This window comes from Oryzias latipes, chromosome 9 (genome assembly GCF_002234675.1).
Source record: "Oryzias latipes chromosome 9, ASM223467v1".
In the NCBI taxonomy this organism is placed as follows: Eukaryota; Metazoa; Chordata; class Actinopteri; order Beloniformes; family Adrianichthyidae; genus Oryzias; species Oryzias latipes.
The window spans coordinates 12684269-12700011 of NC_019867.2; the positions used below are offsets into that span (position 1 = coordinate 12684269).

At 38.3% G+C, this 15743-nt stretch overlaps 2 protein-coding genes across 6 annotated transcripts; one reads left to right on the forward strand and one right to left on the reverse strand.

Moving 5' to 3' along the window:
- Window positions 1-3996: 3996 nt before the first annotated feature.
- Window positions 3997-12291, reverse strand: ewsr1 (EWS RNA binding protein 1). 5 transcript variants are annotated; one of them, XM_011479155.3, is made up of 15 exons: window positions 12209-12291; window positions 11713-11749; window positions 11502-11553; window positions 10734-10863; window positions 10384-10585; window positions 10016-10236; window positions 9704-9863; window positions 6455-6492; window positions 5889-5915; window positions 5674-5789; window positions 5334-5463; window positions 5131-5244; window positions 4918-5044; window positions 4471-4827; window positions 3997-4353 (listed from the first exon to the last, which is right to left on the reverse strand). In XM_011479155.3, exons 1-15 carry the CDS (start codon window positions 12222-12224, stop codon window positions 4317-4319), a joined length of 1764 nt encoding a protein of 587 aa, XP_011477457.1. In that variant the 5' UTR covers window positions 12225-12291; the 3' UTR covers window positions 3997-4316. The 5 variants fall into 5 exon arrangements, with proteins under 5 accessions (XP_011477457.1, XP_011477455.1, XP_011477456.1 ...); XM_011479153.3 differs by having other exon boundaries at window positions 9980-10236; window positions 12209-12290; XM_011479154.3 differs by having other exon boundaries at window positions 11713-11752; window positions 12209-12274.
- Window positions 12292-13554: 1263 nt separating this feature from the next.
- rhbdd3 (rhomboid domain containing 3) lies at window positions 13555-15717 on the forward strand. The gene is made up of 6 exons (XM_020705932.1): window positions 13555-13687; window positions 14020-14229; window positions 14317-14700; window positions 14957-15083; window positions 15182-15397; window positions 15486-15717. The coding sequence occupies exons 2-6, from the start codon at window positions 14058-14060 to the stop codon at window positions 15646-15648; spliced, it is 1062 nt and encodes a 353-aa protein (XP_020561591.1). The 5' UTR covers window positions 13555-13687; window positions 14020-14057; the 3' UTR covers window positions 15649-15717.
- Window positions 15718-15743: the final 26 nt, after the last annotated feature.

The following is a 15743-nucleotide window of genomic DNA, read 5'->3' on the forward strand; positions in this document are numbered from 1 at the left end:
TGGTCTTATAGCTGTTCAAAGACTGGTGGTCAAATGGTTGGCCCTCACATATTTCTACATCACCAAATCTTTGCAAAAGGTTTGGACACCCCAGGCCTTAAGCCTGCAATGATGACTAACAACAGATCACACAACACAGGTAGGAGTAAAGCATTGATAGACTCAACCGTATGCATTTCTACGACTATCTAATTATCAAATTGTAAAGGCCTGGTCACAAATTCAAAGCTCTTAAGGATCCACAAACCCTGAAACCACAGAACTGAAAGCAGCACAGAGACACAATACTGTTTTTCAATGATGTCAAACGGGCTTTTAATAGAGTGGAGTACAAAGAAACCAATTCAAGAGCACATGATCTACTGGGGTGTTTTTCAACCTTTAATGAGCCATAGCACATTTTTATCATTGACAAAGCCCAGAGGCAAACCAAAATAACAAAGAAACAACTCTCTACAGCCAAAGAAAGTATTTCTAACAGACTTGAGTTAGTAACACCCATCTATCCCTCTTCACAACCTGTTGAATCCATTTTGGGGTTGCTGGGGACCAACCCAGTTGGGCAAAGGCAGGGTACATCCTGAACAGGTTACAATCCATTCCAAGGCCACAAACTCACAAACACACCTATAGTGACAATTCAAGGACACCTATTAACCCATGAAACAAGTTCTTTTTGGACTGTTGGAGGACGTTAAGTGCCTGGAGAAAACATACTTATGTCTGGGAGACTAAACTCTACACAAAAAGGTTCCAGTTGGGATTCAAAACTTTCTCACTCAGTAACATTGTTTCTACATTTATTTATAGTAGCTTAATTGGGAACTTAAACCCGTTTAGACGAAAACAAACATTACAAGGATGGAACAAAGTCACAAAGGAGGTTCTTCTTCTGCAGCTCTCGCTGTTTTTATTACAGTCAGGTTTGAAAAGCTCCGCTCACACATTTGTCATGGAAAATGGGAACAAATAGCTTTGGTCAAAATGGGTAACTCCTTTGTAGCAGTCAACCAAACGTTGTCCAAAGATCAGCAAAGTTTAGCTTTGGTTCTTATTTCATTTCATGAGTTCCTCTTGCAGCGATGGGCTGGCTACTTGTCCAGGGTGAACCCTGCCAAGGCCCAACAGGATGTGATTAGAGGGGAACTCTCTTTGAGTACAACAAACCTCCCTTTTGAAAGAATATTTGGTGAGCAAATCATATAAAATAACAAAACAACTAAAATAGTAACAAATCAGCATTACATTTTTTTTCCAATCTTGAAGTTTATTAATAAATAAATCTACAATCTCCAACATTTATTTAGACATTTGTTGACAATTTTCACATTATCATTTAAACAAAAAAAAAAAGCTTTAACAACTTTCCCCCTTCTAAGGAACATTTACAAGAAACATTTTATCCTAAGGCGAAATATATTTTAAAAAACATAGAAAAATATTTTAAAAAAAATGTCTTTTCCAAAACTTTGAACAAAAATAACATCTCATTATACAACGAGACAGAATCTGCAAATAGATGTCATTAAGGTAGTTAAGTGAAAATTCTAGTGAGATAAAAATCATTCAAGAATATAGACCGTTTCCATCTGGAGTAACCTGCAGAGAAGCATTGAATGAGCCTGCAGCATACAGAACCTGAAGTGAAACTGCAACTGATGCTTTTCAGACGTAATGCATGAAAGCACCAATAACAAGTATTTTTACAACAAAAAAATATTATTTTATTCACACCATTGATCTGTTTATAAACATTTTTATATGTCGGATTTCAAATCACCTTTATTGATAATAGAAAAGTAATAAGTTGCTTTACTGGCCAGTAAAAAAATAACTGCTAACTTGTACTTGAAGTGCTTCACGCAACTTATTAGTAGGTAAGACACATCATTACTAAAAATATTAATGATGTACTGATTCCATACGTTCAAACTCTGAACATTTAGATGTTGTGTAATCAAATTAAAAGTATTTGGACACATAGTAATTTGACACAATTAAAGTAATTAATTTATAAAGAAAATAATCAGATTAGAATAAAATAACCAGATTGCAAAGAAGGTACTTGGAACACATTGAATATAATCAAAAAAAAAACATTGAATGCAAACTTTACTTTAAAAAAACAAAACAAACGCAGCCTGATCAGAGGTTTACAGATAATTAAATTGAAAAGGTTACCCACCTTTACATTACATTTAAACTCTTTTAATGTCATAATTGTTGAAATCTGTGGAGAAAAAAAAGTGAAACGTCTAGTTTTTACAAAAGATTTCCTAGATGTACTTCAGAAATTCTATCCAGCAATATTTTTCTCATTGTGTTGAGAATTTGTTCAGTTCTCATTAAACCAAACACAGATTTGAAGGATAATTCCCCACAGATTCTAGATATGCTTGAATTATTAGGCTACTGTGGGGCAAAAAAAAAAAAAAAACTGTCCAAACAAGTCAATTAAATTGTCTAGAAAGAAACCAAACTAACAGGGTATTAAGACCTATACCATCAAAATATTATTGAATCAAGTCAACCACAACACACATTTGCAAGTCACATTAGCTAAGAAATCTGAAAAGAAAGATGACTAAATTATTGCTAATTATCTGCTGATACTACTGGGCATCCCCAAATTAATGGAACAAAATGAAAGAAACTGCAAAAAGTCAATTTTTGCTGAGTAAAGACTACTCATATTTATTCCTTAATTTCTTAAATAGTAAAAATTATAGTGCAACAACTACTCTTTACATTATTAGAGTATATGTAACTCAAGAACTTGTTACATACCTCTTTACCCAAACAAAACCATCTTTTAAAGCTGAGCTTTTTACAGTCTGAGCCCACTGGAGCTGGCACTCTTTTGGATAGATTTCTTTTTATGCTGGTTTTCTTCCCGGTTTGTTTGAAGCCAGGAGGAGCTGCATGTCTAGCTCCAACACCGACAACCACAACACAGCTGCATCTGCTTATAGGCCAGGAGATCACAGCTGCAGCTGAACATCAGATTTTCAGTCATTAAAGGCAAAAATGTTTCAATTATTCACCATCAATTATCGAAAGTACATGTTTAACAGCTTTACTAACCCTCTTCTCATTGTTTTAAATCTGTTTTTTGGATGCTGTAAAAAAAAAAAGATGGTAGTAACTTTCCTTGAACTATTTAAAAGTTACAAAGACAATTTCATCCCAAACTATAAACACTGCGGTTAAGTTATATTTAGGTTCATTCTCTCGTAGCCCTTCTTTATTGGAGTTTCTGGTTTGAATTGAAGCACATCTTTTCCTGAGGAGGGCTTGTTTTCATTTAAAAAGAGGGATGTGTCTGTTAAAGACAAGGAAAGGGGGAAGGGAGGGGGGCAGAATGTGGAGAAGGTGGGGGTTGATGAGGTCATCCTCTGGGCTTGGATGAATCAGCTTTTCTGTTATTAAAGGAAGAGGACTGTTCATTCTTTAAAGGAGTGACCACTCTGACTTAAGTGAACGTAAACGTTTTCTGCTTGGGACTGACCTCAAATCCACTTCGTCCTTTTGTTGGACCAACATTTATAAATGAACTCCACTTGTTAAACTCTATAGAAAGTCATACACAGGACTAGTGAAAAAGGCCCTTGAAACAGGAGAGCTTTTATAGCCATATGGTTCACAGATGTTTAAAAAAAAAAACATCTGTGACACAATATCTAATTAAGCTTACGAAACATTTCAGATGTATTTTCTGTTTATTGAAGATTAATGAGGCAAAATGAAATCAAGGGGCACAAAAAGGGAATATTTCTTCTATTAAGAAATGATCCTTTTCATATAAAAAATCAAATGCAGTCAAAGAGCAAAAAAGCAGTACTTTAGAACTACAGTTGACCAAAAATCAAAACATTTTAAGCATCATCCTTTGAACTTTGTGATATGCCAAAACAGTGACTTCAAGCCAACCTGCTCCACCTACTGGCAACAGAAGTACTGCAGATGAAATCTCACGAGGGGAAAGAAACACATCTATGAACATCAAATCAGTAAAATTTTATTTCCCAAGTTTATCACCATACAATTATAACTTGTGGGAGAAGGGAGGCAATTATACTAACCAATGAAGTAAACTGCATTGTCGTATGATACAAATTCAAAGCTAATCTACATGTTAAAAAATAAACAAAAACATGCACAATACAGAACGTTGCATAAACATGAATTAGAGGAAAAAAATGAGCCATGAGTTTACCAACTGCACAAGACATGTGAAAGCAGTTCTACACCATCAAAATATGGAATCATAACTTAAAAGGGTTTTTAAAAAACAGTTTCCACAGAACTGTGCCTCTTTAGTAAGGTCTGTCTCTGCGCTCCTGACGATGGTCCCTAAAAAGAACGAGAAAAACTTATGAAAAACTTCTTAAATAAAGAAAAATGTTTCATTCATAAAAATGTTTTGACCACTAAATAAAGTGACTATCATAACTCAAGTACAGGTCTTGCCTCATATCCATCTTGCCACCTGGTGGTCCCATTCCTCTTCCACCTCTGCCACCCATTCGGTCCATTGGTGGGCCTCCACGCCCGGCCCCTCGGAAACCTCCCCTGTCCATTCCACCGCGTCCTCTAAACCCACCACGGTCGCCTCCCCAGCCTCCACGGAAGCCTCCGGGGCCGCCGGGACCCCCGACTCCTGCAGGTCCCCCGCGGTCCATGCCCCTGCCCCCACGCATTCCCATTCCACCCCTGCCTCTGTCACCTCCAGGGGGAAAGGGAGGACCGCCGCCAAGACCCTCTGGTTTGGGGGCTTTGCACTGGTTACACTCCATCCTCCAGGCAAAGTTCTGGTTGCCACAGCCACTGAGAGCACATGACACGACTCCAGTTACTGAACACAGACACATGCAAAGAACTGAGCAAACATAGCATGGCATGATGAGTCAGCCTTACGGATTTGGACATTCCCAGTCCCCAGCTCTCTGCTGCATGTTGCCTCCAGTGGGTCCACCTCTACCCATTCCACGTGGACCACCTCGAAGGCCGAAACCTCCTCTGTCTCCTCCACGACCCATCATGCCTGAATTCATGAAGATGTTTGATCATATTCAGTCTCCTGCACCCCTATAAGCACGAGTCTGCAAAGCAGGGACAACAATCACAAACCTCCTCGGCCCATCATGCCATCACGCATGGGCATGCCCCCTCTCATTCCGCCACCCAGCATTGGCTTTCGACGAGCCATTGACACCTTGAGCCGTCGGCCTTGAAACTCCTTTCCTGCAACAGAGAACAAAAGGGATTTACAGGTTGGAAAGGTGGGTGGCATTCAACTGATGCCTTTAATATTAGTGTATTTGAAGACAAACCATCAAAATGTTCTACAGCAGCCTTGGCACAGATGGGCTCCTCGTAGGACAGAGTGGCATCTCCTTTGGGCTTTCCGCTCTCCTTATCCGTATAGATGTTGATAGCTGGCTGGCCAAGCCTGCGGTTCATCTTTAAAAAAGGAAGGCAGTGGTTTTCATTAAACATTTAGCACGTTTTAAATGCAAAGTTCATTATTCAACTATTTTCTTTTGCAGGATTGGAAAACAACCACCACCCAACAGTTTTAATGGAAGCAAAACTATGTACATTTAACGTCCAGGTTCTTTAGATATGAATCCTCCCAAAGCCCTCGTTAAAAACAAGCAAGAGCAGACCTACCCTTATCGGGCCAACATGTTTGAAGAATTCAGCCATTTCCTCCAGGTTAGCCTTTTCAGTCAAGCCTGTGATGTAAATCGTACTGTTCTCGGAATCATCCTGCTCCTCTGGTCGTCCTGCCAGGACCCAATTACAAAATCAATTACAATATCGATCAGATGTCAACGCTATGGGTATCAAACAGAACAAGGAGCTTTTTTTGGTCTTCAACTCACCCATTTCTCGTTCATCACCCATGGGGCCTGTGGACCATTGGTTGAGGAAGAAAGAAACAGGATTGAGATAAGTCAGTATTTGATAAAGTTATATTTAACAGTCTCAACCTGACAATTATTACTGATCATAATCCCCATGTTTGTTTATAGATCCACAACTCATGTCAGAAAGTTGAAAATAGTACCTTTGGGTACAGAATTCCCTCAAAAATGACTTGAAAACAAACCAGTCAAACCCTTTTGTTTGAATAGCCTTAAAGACCAGTACAGTATAGAATCCTTAATATTGGAAATAAAAAATGCAATTGACTGTTAAGAGCATTTAAAGACTTAATGTGTGGTTAAACCCATCAAAAAGTTGTCAAACCTTAAGTGGCTGAATTACACAAAATACTCCAGAGAAAATTGGTCTCAGGCATGTTTTAAGATCCCCAATACTTTGAGATGTGTTTTATGAATAAATGTTGTATAAACCACAATGCGACACATCAATACACGAAGAAAGAATTTGCCCAAAATGTTTGAGTCTTTGAAAGGACTAACCAGTGTAATACTCGTTAACTTACCACCAGGCTTACTGAAGCCACCTCTGTCTCCAGCGCTGCTATGAGGGAATAAATGGAGATATGAAGGCGTTTTCCTTTTACAGCCACTTCCATGGCTGGAAAAAAGTGGCTTGATTGAGGGAGTAATCAAAACATTCTAACTGACTCACTGCACAGAATACTAAATACCTCCCCAGAATGAAGTATATACACACACACAATCTAATTGAGGGGATGTATATATAAATATATTAGCTAAATACAGTTTCAGTGACAGTTTGTAGTTGTGCAAAGTTACAGGTGTGATCAAGTATTAATGACTAACATGCTTTTCTTACTTCTTAAATGTGCTCAATAAAGAAATTAAAAAAAAACATTGTTACATTAAAAGAAAGATTTCAGATGCACTGATGGCAAATTGTGAACCTCAAAAAAGCCATCGAATCATTTTTAACATGAGGCTGAACCACAGGTACAGCTTCAAAAGTAAACAATGCATCTGAAATTTCACAGAAGTGGGATCACATTCACCAAATACAGAAAGAATTTTTTTTAACAAAAACATACAATGTACACATTGATAAAACTCTACACCAAAAGAGAGAAAAAAAATCTTAGTGTCTATCCAGGATAATTTAAGTTAAAATAAAGACTGATACTTTCAGAAACCCATCATGCTTGTTCAGAAAACACACAGAATGACACCATCCTCAGTTCTTGATAAAAGGGAGACTTCGAATCTTTGTTTTAGCTCCTTCCTGCTGCTTAAGCTGGCGAGTCTGCACTGAGTACAGATACTTTTAAGAGAAAAGATGGTTTTAAATGGCTCTGTTACCTGTACGGTATAAATGTGACAAAGCATGTTAAAAAGTGCTCAAATGAAAAATCAAACATATGTATTCCAAACCACAAAGCAATCAAAAACATTTCAGAAATGACAGAGTAACCCCCCCACCCCCAGGATATACCTGTGCAGATTGTAGGACTAATCTGAAGAGCATAAGTATCCCAAACACAGGTTAACTCATTTTAGGGGGGTTTATGAATCATTAAATTATTTTTAAATATATGAAAATGATTTGAAGTGCATGTAAAATGTTATTTCATTTTAAAAAGAGAAAAGAAAGAAACCCTGAACATGTCATGCAGACAGACTGCTTCTAAATGCCCAAGATATCCACTGAAAGACACAAGGAACATCTGATATGCACTGGCATGCCACTCTAGGCTTTTGAATGATTAATTCAACCAAACCAAATCCAAAAAAGGGAAAACCGTAGACTGTAAAATCAACGGATGAATCGAGGTGTGACCTCACCCATTAAAAGGCGTTACCTCCAGCTCTAGCACAATTCTTTCCTGATACGGGCTTCCCCATGTTGATAACCACTGGACAGTAGTTGTCATAGATACAATGACCTAGAGCGACTTTGACCAATCACTTCAACTGGTCTCAACATGGCGGCGCCAGTATCAGGGAGCAATAGTACTTCCTATTTGGAAACAGGAGATGGGAGAGGTTGAGCTGTCCATTGTTTTTAAGATCACTGGGGAAACCCTAAGTTGTAGATTCTGAAATTGACTTTTTTCCTTGAATTACAAACAGTAAGTATCAACTTTAAATGTACTTTTTCATCTTTTGAGCGTCACCCAAAGCAAATGTCAAACCCCACCTCATTTGACCTCAATTTAAATTAATTTTAAATAGAATAATAATCTGCTCATTTGTGTGGCTTTTAATTTTGATTGGGGATTGTGAAAAAGGCAAAGAATATTTGATCGATTTGATTCATTTTATCAATGGGCCCACCTATTCGAAGAACACTTCTTTTAGGCAGACCATTTCTTTTCACTGGAAAAGAGTAGTATGCATCCTTAAGTTTTGTTCTCTGATTAAAGTGGAACACATTAAAACCCATAGCATTGATGCTCATAAAAACCACCCTTAAAATACAGTCAAATGTGTACTTTTTAGGTCAATACACATGCAAGTGTTTGCTCTTAGCTTTGATTTTATGTTTGTTAAGCCCGTTTTTTGTCTTCTCCAACCAGAAGTGGGAACACCATAAAAAATCTACCATATCCTTGTGAAAATTAATAACCCAATTCTTTTTTTCCATCAATGTCTTAACTTCAGTTTCACTGAGACAGCTAATGGGGACTCCGACCACAGAAACCCAAAAAAGAAAAATTGTGACAACAAAAGACCTGTTGTGTTTTTATCTTTTGAAACCACTGAATAAACTCAAAAACCAAAGGAAAAGTTGAGAAACAAGCTTTGCTCAATTGGGTCAAAATTGACTATCCCCCCCCCCCGATATGTTTTTAAAAACCCGAACAAGCTCCTGTCTGTGAAAAATTCTCTCTAAACCAATCAAAAACCTTTGAAACAGCAATAATTTGTGAAAAATACCAATAAAATAAAAAAGTACCAACAACCTTAGAACCATAAGCAAACGGGCATTTTAAATTGAACTCCAAACCAAAAGCTGAAAACCTTCCCCCTGAGGCTCTATAACCTTGAGTTGGCCGTGAGTAACCATGAGTTGTAGACTGAGTAGCAGGATGGCCCGCCGTTTAAAGTGAACAAAGCATTTCAGTGCTTTAAAATGAAAAACACTTCTATTTGTTCTCTATTTATTCCCGGTGTAATACCAGAGCACCTGAGCGAGTTTAGGTAAAAATATATAAAGATGTATAGCAGCTGGATTGTGTCTGCAATATTATTTTGAGAATGTATTAATTCTTTGAAAAACCATACCATATGAACATCCCACTATTGCTCTTGACCCATAAAATAATATCTAAAGTCCTTAAGCTTTTGAAGCTAAGAATTTTTGCACAGGTCTAGATGATGGTGATCAAAACTGGAACTTACCTTAAACCAAAAGAGGCAGGGCTGAGGTTAAATCAAGAATATGCCTGCACTTATTGAAGGCTAATAAAGACTAATGACCATCATGTTTTAGTAGGGGGTGTCAAATCCCAGCCGTCAGTGATGAATGTAATTTTCCCCCTTCTATGTTGCTACCGAATCGAGATAGCAACATATCCAACAAGCAGGATACAGCTCTCTGAAACTGAGATTCAACACCCCGGTACTCAAACAAAAGTCAATTTCAGTAACAGCGTACAAATAACTCAATGCTGCATTGTATCTACAAGAAAGTTAATTGCAAATGTCTGAAATGACTTGTCTCAGCCCTGCCTCAAATGGTTACAGCACCTGCAGAGGCAAAACAATGGAAGACACTAAGGAAGCACACTTACCCCATTCCACGCCCCATGCCTCCGCGACCACGATGCATCATGCCACCACGGTCAAAGCCGTCCCTGCCAGGACCTCTGCTGTCCCCTGGGCCTGAGTACCTTCCGGGCTCAGAGCCAGGATAACCAGAACTTCCACCCTGACCATCCTGCCTGTAGCTACCTATGAAGGAACAACACAAACATCAGATCACACCATGTAGGGTGAGCACAGAGCCAAACCAAATTGTTCTTTAGCTCCATTTTATATATGGAGTTAAAGCACAACATAAAACGTACTGTAATGGCTGGACTGGTTGTAACTAGGTGGTCCACCTTGTGTGTTGTACTGACTGGCTGGAGGCTGACCATAAGAACCAGCAGTTTGAGGAGGGTAGGCAGGTGGAGCTTGTTGTTGAGTTGTCTGCTGCTGGTAACCCTGCTGCTGGTTGTAACCTGCTTGTTGACCCTGGTAACCAGCCTGCTGTTGTCCATATGACGCAGGTTGTGAGTAGCTGCTCTGGCTGTAACTAGCTGGTTGATTGCTAGCATTGTAACTATAGAGACAAAATAAATAAGGGGTCTGTTTTGATCATGATCACAGAGACATTACATCATCCTTATGAGTCGTGTATTATAACTTCAAGTCAACTGAAGAATTTACATGGTGTGATTATTTTTTCTTCCTAAGGAGGCACATTTACCTCTGCGGTGCAGCTGGAGCTGCCTGTTGACCATAACCAGTGTAGGCGGACTGGGCGGTGTAGCCTGGCTGGGAGCCATACGACTGGGATGCGGCTGGAGCGGTAGCTGCAGCTGGAGTACTATCATACCCGCTGGCTCCATAGCCTTGAGTTGACTGCGAATAGCCATGAGCTGTAGACTGAGCAGCGGGATAGCCTGCAGCTGGGGAGAAATAAGTTTCATGCTAAATGCAGGCACCAGTTTGAAGCAAACTTTAAAAGCAGAAGCAAATATCATGTATTCATTTAGACTGTTATCAATCCATCAGTCTTAATAAATCCAAATGGGATCACTGATGAGAAAAACCTACCTGATGCTTGTTGTCCATAGGAGGAGCTATACTGCTGTTGCTGCTGAGGGTATCCTGCAGCTGCAGGGGTCGCCTGGGTGTAGCTGCTGTCTGCAGCAGCTGCAGCAGGCTGGGTGTATGATCCATAATTCTGTTGACCATAACTTTGCTGTTAGAACAGAGCCTACTTTAGCTGCTAGGCAAGCACATGCAACCAGGAACTACCTACATTTATAAATATAAATTATATGAATATCACATAAAATAAATTAAACTTAATTAAAGTCTTTGCGTTTGATATGCATTCATTTAAAAAAGAGATGTTGGATTTTGGCCACAGGATAATTTCAATATGCCGTCTCCTGGGAGGTAAATGTTACTGAAGAAACAAAAACTGATTTTAAGAAGAACCTACACGTTGAAAATTGAATATAAAACAGAGGTAAAAGAAAACACAAAATATAAACAGTATAAATCTTAACTTTATATATTTTTCTAAATCAATGTCTAGTCATAAAATGTTCTGGTTACTGTCATTTGTGATTAAAAATTGGAGGGACTAAACCACGAAGGACCTTAGAAAAACCGATTTGAAAGATTCAAAACCTAGAATTTTATATTTGTTAAGAATGTGACTGATGATGGCAGGAACGGTGATTCTTGTCCAGCAGTTTTATTGCTCTTTTATAGCAAGATTCAACGGGTTTAAGAACAGAGGAGCCAGCATATGACCAAATAGTGATACAGTAGTTTTCACACATCATCAAACTGCTGTTTTACAAATCTCACCTGTGCTGTTTGTCCATAACTCTGTGATGGCTGGGTGCCATAAGAGGCATACCTGCAAAAGAAATATCCAAAAAAGACTTCCAAAGCTGTTCTGTAATTTGACATGGGTATCAACCAATTTAACTTTATTTCCTGGCTGTTGTTGACTGAAGAGCTTCTAATTTAATAATTCTTTTTAATTTTTATTGGTATAAAACAAAGTAATGCTTACCCTGGTTGAGCACTGGCCTGACTGTAGGAACTGTAATCTGCTTATAAACAAAAGATAAAAAAAATACTTTAAATTAAAATGCGACGAAACATCGACGTTTCGTTTGCGCGCCATTAAGCTAGCACGTTACGGGCCAATTGAGTCACAATTCAATGCTAATGCTATGCCTGTTAGCTAAAGATAAGGACACACTACATGAACAATGTTCAATGAATGATTGAGTTCTTTAAGCATGAGGATGTACGATAAATATAAAAATTATCAAAAAACAAGGTTACAGACTGAAAACGGCAAAAATGGTTGAAGCTCACGAAACAACAAGGCCTACCACAAAGCCGCTTGCACCGTCCACGCCACGGCACATTTTTAAACAATCCACATAAACGCTAAATACTACAAAATACCCACATGCAAAACCATTAAATAACAAATACAGATTAATTCCAAAGAATAATAAATGTAAATATCGTGACTTTGGTAAAAATTTTGCGTTTACCGGGAGCTGACGCCATTTTAGCTTGCCTGTGAAAGACCGAATGGACGCTGCACTCTGGGTAAAAAGAAAAAAACGTTTGTCTCCCATTTGAAAACCAGTGTATTCTCGCGAGACTTGAAGACGACCCATAATTTTAATAGAATTTTAAATAAAGTTTAATACTCACGTCATTATTGGCAATTGCTTTTTAATTCATAGCATCTGTAATCTTTTTGTAATACATGTACCATCCCCTGACATTGTTGTTGTTATGACTATTGTTCCTGTCATACATACTTGTTCTATTTGTGTTGAATAATAAAGTTTATTAAAAAAAAAGTATTGTAATGAAAGTTGAGTTCAGCTGTTAAGCGGTCTGTACTTTTTTGCATCAAACAGGCTTGCTATGCCTTTAATTAATAGTCTACTCTATAGTTTTAAAATTAGGCAGATCATCTGTCAGACCACACAGTTTAAGCACTATAAATCTTATTTATTTATCCATTACAACATCAGAATTTATTCATATCATTATATGGAAAATATTATTATTAAATATTTTTTTTAAAAACTCCACACGTGAGCCAGTTTACCACAGTGGGATCTTCATATTTTGTTTCTTTTATTTTAAATACAATTTCATGTCTTCTCAAAAAACACTACTATGTGACAAAACTTTGTTGTTGTTGTTGTTATATAACAAACAATCACGGCATGTTTGTCAATGACAACAATATCAATGCTGAGATAAAGGTAGACAAAAAACAAATATGAAAACAAATGTAACTTAAAAAATAATAATAAATAAAAATAAGGGGCTTTTGCAAAAGTTTAAATAAATCAATGAATTATACAATGTCAATTCTATGATTCATGTAATGTAAAGATTTAAAGAATAATTTGAGACGGTTTAGTAATCCATTAATGTGAGGTTTCACCTTTAAGGATTTACAAGTATGTATAATATGCTTCGAAATTACAACCAGTATATAAATCAGAAAGTCCAGATTTTAAAGGGTTAATGATGATATTTATTGATTTGAGCCAAATATGAAAAAAAGAAGACCAAAACTCTTTTACATGCAAACATTCAAAGAAAAAATGTTCCACCGTTTCTACATCCTTTCCACAAAAGACACAAAGATCACCATCCCAGTTAAAGCGAGAATGTAAAAAAATGATTGGAAGAGTATATATCATTTAATATTTTAAAGTTCACATCTTTTGTTTTGTGAGGGATAGGATATGATAGATATAATGTTCATATCCTTTTAGCTTCTGTGGTGCTGTAATTCTTCAAAATATATTTTCTTTTAAACGTGAAGGGTAATATGAATTATTTAAAATCTCTCGAAAAAATTTGTTTGTTAATTTTTTGTCTCCCAATCATAGGCCTTCCACATAGAGTTGCAGCATTATTTGTTGAGCTATAGTTTTAGTGGGGACTGGAATAAAAACTAATAAAAGATGTGTGCACATCCTGCTTGAGCATTGCATCCGGTAGGTGGCGGTAAAGGGAATTTCTAACATTGTAACCAACAAAATCTAAAAAAGTAGAAGAAGATTTGCGGAAGTTGAAATTACCACAATTTTATTTTCAGTTTACCTTTTAAAAAAGGGAAACAATATATGGATTAACTGCTCAGGGATGTTTAGTTTGTCACGAATAGCCTCGTCAATATTTTGATTGACTCAAAGTGAATTATTCTTACTGTGTTACTGTTAGTGTTTTTTTTATGATGATGGACTTTATTTTTCCAGCTACAAGAGAAGCAGGTATTTAGTTGTAAGCCTTTGTTTCTTTTGACATGACGGCCAGATGTCTTCCTTAGAACGAGTGAGTGAAAAGGCTGCTCCAGGCTGATGTTCAATGATGCTGAGACGGATCATCGTGCCAGTGAGGTTGTTGTGGTTTGGATCGGATCGGCCTGGGTTCTGCTTGGGAACGTCTTCATTGATAATCTCGATTCTGCTGATCTATGCGTTGGGGATCCAGGCAAATCTTAGTTTAGGTCCAGGAGGAGAATTTCCCAGGTTTAGAGGTAAGCACGTTTTAAAAAGAGAAACTTTTCAAAGCAGTCGTAGCCAAGAATGAATTAAATGAAAACACCTGTCATTCCTGTCTCCAGATGTGTTTCTCTATGCTCTTAGTCACGAGGATGTGGCCTCGCTGCTGGTCAGTGTGGTACTCTTGCTGCTGTTTGGACCGAGCCAGGAGCATCGATGGGGAACGGTCGCCTTGCTGGCCCTCTCCTTCCTCACTATGTTCCTTTTACCTCTACTTTATGTTCTGGTCCTCTTTGTGGGTGGAGGAGAAGCGAGTCGGATCTGTGGGTATTCTGCCATCCAGCTCGCCCTGTTTACAGCTCAATGCCGCCAGACAACACAAAGGAGGCTGCTAAGGTGTTTACCAGTCTGGATGCTACCATGGCTTCTTCTGCTGCTTGGCCTTCTGCTGCTGCCGGGCACTCCTGCTCTGCTTCACTTCTGTGCGATATGCATCGGACACAACTGTATCCTCTTCTGTCTGCAAGTCACTCCATGATTGTCAAAGAATAATTTATCTTTATTAAGTTTACTTTACTTTTTCCCCCACAATTTATTCTTTTTTGTGGAAACCTACAAACTCTTTAAAAAGTTTGCTTTTGTGGAACCTCAGAGTTTCAATTAGTCACTTAAATGTTTAGCCCAACAATCAAAAATATGCTTTATTCAAATTACACATCACTGCCCTTTGGTCTCATTTAAAATACTTAAAGTGACTCTCAGATCGCCAGCATTTCATTGGGACACTGCAGGAACTGGAGGATGCCAGGATTCTTGACGTTCTTCCTGTTCGTGCATACATTCCCACTTCAACCCGATTGAGATTGCCAATTTATGCAACTTCTCAAAGGTGTTGGAATTCATTTGAAACCTTAATTTTGCTGTGGTAGTTACAGTCTACTTGTTTGGCTATGAGAGATTTCATGGTCCTAACACTTGTTTTGATAGATCACCTCCCCAGTTGGTGCCCCAAGATCAGGTGTCTCCTCCTCTGGAGAGGTATCCTGCAGCTTTCCACCAGCAGTCCTGGATGGAAATGTCTGAAGCAGAGGTGCTAGAGGAAGAAATGCTGAGGGCAGGGATACTGGCCTCATTGAAGGATGCTCCTGAAGGCGATCCTGATTCAAAGATTGAAGTGCCCAAATCATCAGTCTCATCTCTGCGGTCAGCAATACTGTGATCCCTCCTCATAGAATTTATGCTTGATAGCTGTTACAGATTCCTGATTGTTATTCTTTTAATTATTCTTCAGACTTCAGCAGCTGGAGAAGATGGGCTTCCCCACAGAGAAAGCTGTAGTGGCCTTAGCAGCTTCAAAACAGCTAGATGGCGCCATCACACTACTGATTGAAGACAGCGTTGGAGAACAAGCTGTGGTAGTTTCAAAGGGAAAAAAGCCCTCTACCATCACCTAGATGACCTCACACTCCTGGATGCAGTCTGTAATAGTATTTGCACTTGTACAATAAACTGGACACACTTCATGCTTGGGTTATGCTGAGTTTTCCCC